Raw genomic sequence first — 11,069 nt, 5'->3', positions numbered from 1 at the left:
TGCTATACATTTATTTATTTATTAACAGTTTCTTATATAGCGCAGCATATTCCGTTGCGCTTTACAAAAGGAGACAGTGATACAACAAACAGGGTATTTACAGACAGTCAAAAGGTAGTAGTGCCCTGCTCGCAAGCTTACAATCTTACAAATATTCATGGCAGCCCATTGGATCTGGGCCTCAGATACAATACGCATGGGAACACACCTTAAATTGCAAGAAAAGGACATGCGATCTGTTGCAACAATTCATCGGAATCTCAGTGTCCATATCATACTAGTGTAAGGGGGGCCTTTAGGAGTTTTTTAAACCACTACTAATCCTATTGCCACACCTAGGGTTACTACTCTAAAGACAAGGTAATGTAATAATTATCCTGTTATTTAATATAGATATTGAACTTCAGCAGCAGGATGGAATACAGTCAGCCTTTGCCAGAGGTGCAGGCTGCTTGGTGGATGGTTTTTAGAGCGGCAATACTTTAAAAGGCAAAAAAAATAAAAAATACAGATTATAATCTTGACCAAATTCTGCACTGCACTAGGGGCTAGGCGAATGTGTGACATCACATTGAGGGGTGGGGCCATTGGTCCAGCAAAAGCTCTGTTTGGCTCTCCAGGCTGCAAGAGGTGTGCCTAGGACATCCTAGGAGGTGATTCTAAAGGGTGCCACAGAGGACGGTGTTCAACACAGCTGAATGTGAGGAAACAACAAAGCAAATACGTGTGGATCGAGAGATAGACATTGTAGTCAATAGGTCAACATTCCCAAAAGATTGACACATGGAAAATGTCTACATGAGTTTTTCACAGGTTGTAGTGTCAATGTTGACACCTATCGACATGGCCCCCAAATTTGTGTAGCATGTAGCCTCACATAGCTAACCGTGCTTCGGACCAGGTGCCTCACTGTGCTTGGTACACTTTACCATTCCCATTCGGAGTCCATGGTAAAAGTATGGAAAAGTCCAACCATTGCCATGTCCAAAGTGGACCTAGGCCCTGATACTGGTTCACTCGCAAAAGCAAATTCTCTCTCTAATGGACAAAACCATGTGCACTGCAGGTGGGGCAGATGTAACATGTACAGAGAGGTATATTTGGGTGGGATTTGTACTTCAAAGTGAGATCTATACTGCAGTGTAAAAATAAAGCAGTCAGTATTTACTCTGCACAGAAACAAAATAACTCACCCAAATCGAATTCTCTCTGCACATTTTACATCTGCCCCACCTGCAGTGCACATGGTTTTGTCCATTGGAATGAGAATTTGCTTTTGCAAGTCAGGCAGAATCAGGCCCCCAGTCCTAGTTCATGCTGATCTATCATCTGGATCCCCCGGCAAACTAATGATATATAGATATTAGTGTGTGAATGGAAATTACTATTAATACTAAATCCTTACTAATAATATGAAAAAACTCCAATTAGGCAAAACATTTTTTACACTTTATTAAAATAAAGCAAGAAAATAACATAAAAAACTTGTACTACAGCTTATATATACAAACCAGGCCTTATCTGGGACATCACAGGATCCCTGGGGGTGACTGTAGAGCAGTTTGTGCCTCTCCGTCTGTGTTGGAGACCCGGGACAGTGGTCACAGTTCCATGTGTATAGAACCTTATTTGGAGAAGTGATGTAATGATCGGCACCATTGTTCTGTAGATGGCTTCCTTGTACGGTAGCCGCACGTTACAGCTCATCTCTGCTTCTTATAGCAAGTGTAAGGCTGGAATATCTCTTGCATGTTCGTTACGAAGCCTCTGGAATAACCTTTAGGAGACTCTGATTCCGGCATGTAGCTCTTCCACCTCCTTGCCTTGTACCACTCATTGGTGGTCTGGTTAGTGATGCAAAGGTACCAGAGGAAGCAGGTGTATCCGCCCAGCAGGAGAATTAGGATGAACAGAAAGCCTAGTGTGAAGACGATCCTCGGGAAGGTCAAGAAGAGGTGCTGAGGAAACAAGGACATGAATAGGACAGATGTAAGTCTAATGGAGGGCCACTGCTTAGAGCCCCTGTCCTGAGGTCAGCATGACACAGCTATATGGAGCCCTATTCACCGCTGGTCCTGCACTGTTCCTGTTCAGCGCAAATACACGTGGATTACAAATAATCACCCAGCTGGCTGGTCCAGCAGGAGAAGGTCCCCATTACAGCTATTCCGGAGTGCATCTCTGGTAAAATCTTGGAGAGACTGACCTGAGGATAACCTACCACATAAAGCAACGCACTGTCCATGGAACCAAGTGTACAGGACTGGTAACTATATGAAATACCCAACTGCCTCTAGCTAAATTTGCACAAAGCCTCATATATTGCTACAATTTAAGTGACTGAACCGAACGGCAATTCCAGCTAATCCAGCTTTTAGTACATGTTTAGTGTTGTTTGTCTTGTCTGTATGTTATATTGTGTACACAATTCATGAATTGTCATTGGGGGGAAGCTTTATTTATTTTTATATGTTTTTTTAATAAAATGCTTTATATTCTTTACTAAAACTTATGGACATTCAATTACTGAGCAGGACCGCGCTTCTTAAAGTGACAGACACTTTTTAGTGTCTGACACTTATCTTCCACACTATATGGAGGAACCTCTTACCAATTTCTGGTCTGCATTATACATACACTAGTTAAAAGCCTATGAAAATGACGGCTTCTGCAATGTACTTTCACTTCGACCTGTGACAGTTTTTACTTTCACTTTGAGCTGTGACCGTTTTTAGCCCATAAACTCTACGCCCCACCCCCAGTCCCTATCTGCTCCCACAGATGGAGCGCCTCTCAGGCAGGGCTGGGGAATGCCAGATTGCCCCCGCTGGTGAGATGGCGCTCCATCTGGCGTCCCACACTCGTCCCAGTTATCGTGCGGCGGGGGACGTGAACCCTGCCAGTCTCCACTTCAGGGAGACGGGCAGGGTTTGGGGGGCGCGGGGAGCGCTTCGGGGACCCGGGGGGAGCTCCGTTAGAAGGGGGCCGGCGGTTGGCGAACCGACCATCAGCCCCCGGCTCAATCTGTACCTCCAATCTGTCTTCACAGCTCTCCCTCTACATATCCAGCAAGTTTGAAACAGATTAGTGTCCCTGCAAAAATTGCTTTCACTTTCTGTTATGACATCTTTTGGCACACAAAGGAGTAATTTGGTCCATTGAATGTCCTCTAGTGGTCAGTGTGGCTGTTCCCCCCATTAACATTAAGTAAGCAACTGTGAAATTTGGTACAAACATTGCTGTGATAGGCCACCATCAGGCTACAGCCCGGGGATAGCAGCATTGTGGGGCCAGTGGTAATATTCTACAATGATATTAAACTTATGGAATGCCAGACAAAAAATAATTTTCATTTTTTGGAGGATTTATGGATTTATCCCCACATACATCTGTGAATTATATCAAATATTTTCAAATTGGATCAACTTTTATCTCCCCATCTGCCATAGTCACACAGTGGAAGGATTATGTTCCACTGCCAGCAGGGCAATCTTTTTTTATCGCCAGTGCCCTTGCTTTCTGCGGGTCACAGTACATCGCCATCTGGCCCCTCTTACAGACGTTATGGGAGGAATCTGGTCACATTTCTGCTGCTGCCTTTGTGGTGGTTTCATAGGACGCTTTACTCCACAGACCTGCTTCTTAGGGAGGTAGAACATATATTATATATACTACTGCCATGTCCTCTAACCCTAATGGATAAAGGATTTAAAGAGAAAATAAAGAAGCCCATAACCCAAGCTTTTGAGCTTTTTTTTTACCATCATTGAAACATGTTCAGTAACATTTGATGCAACCCACCTGGACAATAAAGGCTATGCCAGCAATCTCTTCATGTCCCTTACTATCCACATAGGATGCGGTCATCATATGTGAGAGCAGCACCACCTGCAGGAGAAATCCTGTAATCACCACGGCCAAGGAGATGGCAGTGAAAGTCAAACTTATTAGGTAGAGCAGGAAGTGTCTGATATTCAGGGCTCCAATACAGTTATTGACCCAAACACAGTGATGGTCGAAGCGCTGCACACAGCTCCCACATACTCCTAGAAGAAAACCAGTAGATTAGGTCATGGCCTGGATTTTTCATATACTACTAATTTGCACTGGAACGGACATGTGTTTCAGCTACTTGTATACCACGGTTTCCCATATTCACCAAAAAAAAAAAACAGTCCAGGTTGTAAGGATATCCATGAATAAGCACAGGCATCTTAAAGCACAGTGACTGAGGTACTAATTAAGAAAGTGTGCTCAAGCAGACATATCTTAAAACCTGGGCTGTTAGGTGGGCCAGAGGGGTAGATGTATGAAGCAGTGATAAGGGAGAAATGAGCCAGAGGAGAAGTGGCCCATGGCAACCAATCAGCTGCTCTGTATAATTTTATATTATGCAAATGATAGATGTTACTTCATTGGTGATTGGTTGCCATGGGCCACTTCTACTCTGGTTCACCTCTCCTCATACTCCCGGCCTCATACTGGCCGGGAGGGTCCCGCAAATCGGGTCCCCCTCCCAGCCGCCCGGGAAGGTGGGCAAGTCTCCCGCATTTTCGCCACAGCCCCCCCTTCCCCGCGGTATAAAACCCTGAATTCCGCGGGTCCGCAGGGAGGGGTCGGGGCTAAAATGGTTCATTTCCCGTCATTTGAGCCCCTCCCACCATCCACGGACCCGCAAATTGTTGCAGCTGCCAGACATAAGGGCGGGGCATAGTGACATCAGCCTCGTCCCGCCCCCAAAACGTAGCCTCTTCCCGCCCCCCTCTCACTAATCTCCGGGCTTCTCCCGGAGAGGAGTTTTAAGAAGTAGGCAAGTATGCCTCTCCTCCCTTATCACTGCTTCATTCATCTCCCCCAGAGTTTGGGAATCCCTGCCATACAACACAACCAGCCCAGTAGCTGCTAGAGGGGAGGCTCATCTCAGCCTGACCCTGACCACTATCATACACAAGTCTTTCTCACCGCAATGCTTAGATCGCGCAGGCTTCAGCAGGTGACAGGTGGGACACTTATTGCCACGGAGGAATAGAACCTCGTCATATTCGTATACCCGAGTACAAAGTGCTTCATTCTGTTTGGTCACTGTTCCTGGAATACAGAGATTGAAAAGATTCTCCTATCACCTTCGGCATCAAAATCTACTTATACTTTGTCAGCAACTTGTGTCAAATATGTTTAGTCTCATGTCAATTCGAAATCTTTCTCCCCTGCCAACACTTCGTCTGTAGTATAGATGTGAGGGAGAAGGCAGGTCGTCATGCATTACAGTTATTCACAACTAGCAATATAGAGCAATGTATGCATAAATGTCTACAATTATAACAACAACTAGCAATATAGAGCAATGTATGCATAAATGTCTGCAATTATAACAATTACTACATCTAAAAGGAGGATCCCATTATTAAATGTTTCTAGTTCTCCTTTGGAAGTGTCCTGGACAAATATACGTATTCCCCACTCCAATTAGCAATCCAAAAGAGTGCTTCTCTCGTTTCTTCAACATTCAAATCATAGGAGGCATACAGCGCTACGCAAAACTCACAGACCGGGCAAGGAGGGCATTAATCAGAGAGGCAGCAAAGAGACCAAAAGTTAACCCTGAAGGAGCTGCAGAGTTCCACAGCAGAGACTGGTGTATCTGCGCTTGGGACCACAGTAAGCCGTACACTCCATAGAGCTGGGCTGAAAAAGCCATTACTCTGTGTTAAAAATAAGAATGCGCATTTTGAGTTTACCAAAAGGCATGTGGGCGACTCCCCAAATGCATCATGCTGTGGGGCCATTTGTCAGCAGCCTGTACTGAGAAACTGAGTCGACTTGAGGGAAAGGTGTATGGTGCTAAATACAGGGATATTATTGAGCAAAACCTGTTTTAGTCTGCCTGTGATCTGAGACTGGGTTCACCTTCCAGCACAACAACAAATAACATTTAAATGAGCTGGAACGGCCTAGTCACAGCCCAGATCTCTATCCGACTGAGAATCTGTGGTCAGACTTGAAGATTGCTGTTCACAAGCGGAAACCATCCAACATGAAGGCGCTCGAGCAGTTGCCTTGAGGAATGGGCAAAAATCCCAGTGGCTAGATCGTAGAGACTTAAACGTGGCATGTTATGACACCTGCATTGAGTACAAAGGGACACATTCAGGTATAGCATGAGCTGAGGTACACCCATCTCTGTGATTGGATTGCTCCATCTATCTGTCCTTTCATACTATTGTAGCTCTACGGCCTGATTCTGATCTGCTCGCAGCTTAACAAGCAGTTGCAAATCCCCGCCCCTCTGCCGCATCCCCTTACAGCCTTGCAAGGGGATGGGTTATGAAGCCACACCCCCTCGCATGTGCCCGCAGCAGGAGAAATCATTCGATGATCGGAGACCAATGAATGATCTCCCCTGAGTTCGCAAATATAAGTCAGAAAATCCTGGGCATTACAATGCCCCATCACCTCCCCTCCCACCGACACCTCCCCCTTGTGAGAGCCACAGGTCGGCGAAGGCGCTCGCACAGAAGCCCTGCACATGCGCATATTAGTTACCTGGATCTATTGTGCAGCATTTGTAGAAGAGGTAAAGATTCACCGATATTAATACATATGGAAGGAAAACCAGCGTCCAGTTCATCTCCAGCTCTAAACTATAGTCCAGCACCTCCCACGTGTATTCCGCAAATACCAGCACATCCAGTAACAGATGCAGGACCACGAAAGCCGCGCTCCTATAAGTAAATGCAATATTATAATAATCTGATTATAGGTCTGAGAAAACAAAAACACAAAAATGAAATTGAAAGGATCCTTTTTTAACCCATAAACACAAAGTGACACTTTCCTGCACCCATCTCTCAACTGGGAGTTCCCAGACCCCAAATCCAATCTTTTGCAAATGAAGAGTACTAGAGACCTACTAGGCTCTTCTCTTTGGTATCCCCATAAGTGGTGGAACCAGGGGAGCGGTAAATAAAAAAACTAAATAATAAAAAAAAAAAAAAAAAACAGGGAGAGGACAGGCTGATGTTGCAGCTGTGTCTCTCCTCAGCTCAGCATACTGAGCAGCGTGTACTGAGCTGGGGAGAGAGTCTTCCCTGCCGTGGCAGCCTGTTATCTTTCTCCCCACTGCCTGACTCCCTGCATTGGGGTAGGGAGGATAGGGACCCAAACCACTTCAGCAGGCCCAGGTAAATAGCCCCCCCCCCCTCTTCCCCCTCGACGCCACTGGGTGGAACTAACACTAACTTGGCATTTTGCATGCAGATACAGATACAGTCACATAGACATGCTGCATATAATTTTAATCAGCAGAAGCTGCTTGAGCCTTCGGGTCACAAGGAAAAACTTGCATGCAAAGAATCTCAGTGCTACCAATGCATGGAGCGACTAGCAGGGCTGTTTAACGTGCACGGAGGCACATGTGTGCGTGGACACAACTTCTGAAAAGATGCATTGGAACAATGAGGTATCATAAAGAAGTCATTCTGGCAAAACCTTGAAAATGGGCCTGGTCATACAGGTGCAAGTGGTCTCAGGTCTCGAATGGGCTAAGTAATAATGTGACATCCCAGCCCAGTACAGATATGCCCGGTACACACCAGGAGGATGGTGCTCGTGAGAGGGTCATCACAGGAACGCACGACCTGCTCACGAGCTGACCACGCCAACGACCCGCCACGAAAATGCCCCTGTGATGTGATCGTGATCCGATTGCGACCCCCACCCACTACAATGGTCGTTTCTGAGATCCTACCTGCAGCAGGTAGGATCTCAGAAAAGACCGACCCGTGGGGCCGTGCATCGGAGTGGGATCGTTTTGGGCAACATCATCCTGAGTACCCACAATAGACATACAGTAACACTGAAGCCCTGACACACCTGGTCTGGAAGCAGCTGCTGAGGTATCTCTGCAGACATGTCGGGAGTACAAAGGAAAGTACCTGCAATATAAACAGCTTCACATAAAGAGACATAATGACCCTGCCTGTCGCAGCTATCTATACAATAATTGTGCATCTCTTTGAAAAGAAAACTACAATGGGGGAGATGTATCAAATCTTGGAAAGAAAAAGTGGAGAAAGATAAAGTACCAACCAATCAACTTCTATGGGACATACCGTATGAAGCAGGGAAGAGTGGAGAAGTTGCCCATGGCAACCAAACAGCCACAAACTGAAATTTTATCAAATGCACTTGACAAATGGTATAACAAAGCCAATTGGTTGCTACTGGCAACACCTACTTGCGTTTCAATATGTCATACACATCTAACCCCCACCCCACACCTCTATGCGGACAGAAACTTTGGTTTCTCTCCATGTTATATTTCTGCAAGGTTTAATTCATCTTCCCCCAAAAGTGGAATGGATACTAGCAATGTATATGGGTGACGCATGGGACATTTACATACATATTATTATGTGAACTGATCTAGGACACATTTTTGTTTCCTGGTGTCCAGTTCTCGGGGCGGGCGGCTGACATCAGCGCCCGCCCCCTTTTCACCCATCTCCATCGGAAATAAAAGTCAGTCTAGACGGACTTTTATTTGCGAAAAAAAAAAAATAAAGTAATTTGATGGTCGGTGAGAGTCATCGCTCACCATAATTTCAATATCTGTATATTTATTATTGATGCAATACTTACCGTCTCAGTTACCCGATGTCGCTATGTACCTCTATCCAGCGTTCTTCACAAAAAATTCTAGGGTGACTTACCATCACCCAATTATTTAGAGGTCAGGAGACACCCCTTAAAAGTGGGAGTAATTTGGGACTATTTTTCAATAACCAAAAAATGCTAGCCTTCACAAGTAAAAGAGTATATAGCAGCTGTGGTGAGGAACTCCAGGGGTTAATGAAGACAGCAGTCAGTTAAGTAGTCACAACGTTTCAGTTCTATTGAACTTTTTTCAAGTTCAATAGAACTAAAACGTTGTGGAAAAAAAAAATATATATATATATGATCTGGAGCCCCGGGTGGTCACCCCAAGGAACAGGCTGCACTCAATAGGCTGAGGATTGTATCCAAATTTTTTATGGTTTAAAGTAGTGGTACAAGCAGTGTCATGTCGACGTTTCAAAGCCGGACTGGCTTTTTCACCAGGACATGTGCTTCATAAAGTGCATAAGGTGCTCTGCCTACCTTTTTCTAGCAGCTCAAACAAACGTGTGTCCTCCCCGGGCGCCGGTGCTTGCATCCTGCACTTCCGGCATCCCTGCTCCGCCCCTCTGTGACACAGAGCCATTGCCAGGATACCCAAGACGCTGTCTGCCGGGCTTTTCAGACTCCGGCTTTGAAACGTCGAGATGACACTGCTTGTACCACTACTGTAAACCATAAAAATTTTTGGATACAATCCTCAGCCTATTGAGCGCCGCCTGTTCCTTGGGGTGACCATCCGGGGCTCCAGAGACCTATTCTTCTAAATATCCAAGTAAGGAAGGCACCAAGGCATTTCACCTCCATTGATGAGTGCCGGACAAATCAATCTATCTATATATAGTTCATTCTGGCACCCGCTATCTTTTAAAGCCCATGCAGTTCCTGTTCCCTGCCTGGGGTGCCGCTGTCTGCTGTGGTGTTTCTACCACAGGTCTAGTTTGCATATCAGTGCTGATATACAGCCACACTGTGCTAGAAGCACTACAGCAGACAGCGACACCCCAGGCAGGGAACCGGAACTGCATGGGTTTTCAAAGATAGCGGGTGCTAGAATGAACACATATATATATATATATATATATATATATATATATATATATATATATATAGTGTATTATACACCCACACATCCATCGTTTATGGAAGGAACAGATGGGACGTGTTGTTACATAGCATCAGTGCTCCTGCTGAGACTGTACATATGGAAGTGAATATTATGCATTCGGCTGTTATGGTAACACGGGTATTCCAACATCACAGACCGTGTGGATGCTGAGGACACTTTAAACTAGGTTTCCGCAAACTTTGGGATACATTTACAACTGTAAACTTTATGTTTACCAGAAGAAGATACGTCTCACCTGTTCTGCTCCATGATATATTGCATCCAAGGTGCCGCTGCGTCTTCCTCGCAGGAAACAGAATGCAGACACACACAGGAGTAGGAAACCCACATAGAGGAGGAAAAGCCAGAGAAAGTCCATTCTGGGAACACAATTAACAGGTCAGGCTGATACTTCCCAGCTCTAGAGCAGTGGTAACCAAAGCATGCTGAGAGCATACCTGCCTACTTTTGAAAACTAGTTTCAGGGAGATTATAGTTGGAAATAGAATTTTGCACAGCGCCCCAGTGAGGGAGCGTGTCATGCTCCACTTAAAGGGCGTGTCTAGTTCCATATATGGAGAGATTATGAAAAGAGATTGTGAACGTGGCACCTAGAAGCGTGGGTGTGTACTGCTACATCTGAGAGTAATCTTTTAAAATTACATATCTAAATGTAGATAAGCCCCAAAGCAGTTAGTAAGAGATACTATACTTGCTAAAGTGCTGGGAAATGGTGCTGATGATTCAATGTAAATGTATCTGTCTCTCATTCCTTTTTCCCCTAAAAATTTAACAGTGTAATGTGGGCTAGGTGAAATGAGGGAGATTGCTAGACTAATGAGGGAGAGATGGGAGATTGCTGCTATTTCAGGGAGTCTCCTGCAGAATGCAGGAGGGTAGGCAACTATGGCTGAGAGTTGTAGTTCCACTACAGCTATTGAGCCCATATCTAATCCACATTCCATAAGCAAAAGCACCCCTAGATATTGTACACTAAAAGTGCATGTTAAGAAAATATCTATTTCTGCACTCTGCTCAAGCATCAGCTCCAGGAAGCTGCTTAGTGTCAGGCATTACTGATATATTGCTTTATACTACAACTAATCCCTTGATAAGTCAATAATACAATCCTATCGAACAATGTGAGTTGTCACTTACATGATTTAACTGTAAATCCAACTAATGTGATTGAAGCACCAATAAATACACGGGGTGAGAGAGCCACACCTGAGTACTGGCCGCAGCCATCTTGGTAAACCCGGAAGTCGGCTCGGCAGCCTCGGCTCCTTGTTTATTTTTCCTGCAT

At 45.1% G+C, this 11,069-nt stretch overlaps 1 protein-coding gene across 1 annotated transcript; it reads right to left on the bottom strand.

The window, feature by feature from the left end:
* Window positions 1-1,409: 1,409 nt before the first annotated feature.
* ZDHHC4 (zDHHC palmitoyltransferase 4) lies at window positions 1,410-11,069 on the bottom strand. The gene is made up of 7 exons (XM_083152947.1): window positions 10,922-11,069; window positions 10,020-10,143; window positions 7,873-7,934; window positions 6,544-6,722; window positions 4,963-5,088; window positions 3,802-4,046; window positions 1,410-1,958 (listed from the first exon to the last, which is right to left on the bottom strand). Exons 2-7 carry the CDS (start codon window positions 10,140-10,142, stop codon window positions 1,704-1,706), a joined length of 990 nt encoding a protein of 329 aa, XP_083009073.1. The 5' UTR covers window position 10,143; window positions 10,922-11,069; the 3' UTR covers window positions 1,410-1,703.

The sequence above is a fragment of the Crinia signifera genome, chromosome 7 (genome assembly GCF_055691185.1).
Source record: "Crinia signifera chromosome 7, ASM5569118v1, whole genome shotgun sequence".
Lineage (NCBI taxonomy): Eukaryota > Metazoa > Chordata > Amphibia > Anura > Myobatrachidae > Crinia > Crinia signifera.
This window is presented reverse-complemented; position numbering and strand designations above follow the sequence as displayed.

What these genes read in the sequence shown, in the direction of transcription:
- ZDHHC4 (XM_083152947.1), bottom strand. Translation starts at nt 10,142, where the DNA reads ATGGACTTTCTCTGGCTTTTCCTCCTCTATGTGGGTTTCCTACTCCTG. An exon ending in ATGCTGCACAATAGATCCAG is followed by an intron (nt 5,089 to 6,543) that starts GTAACTAATATG and finishes TCTGTATTCCAG; the next exon opens with GAACAGTGACCAAACAGAAT. An exon ending in GCATAGCCTTTATTGTCCAG is followed by an intron (nt 1,959 to 3,801) that starts GTGGGTTGCATC and finishes TTGTTTCCTCAG; the next exon opens with CACCTCTTCTTGACCTTCCC.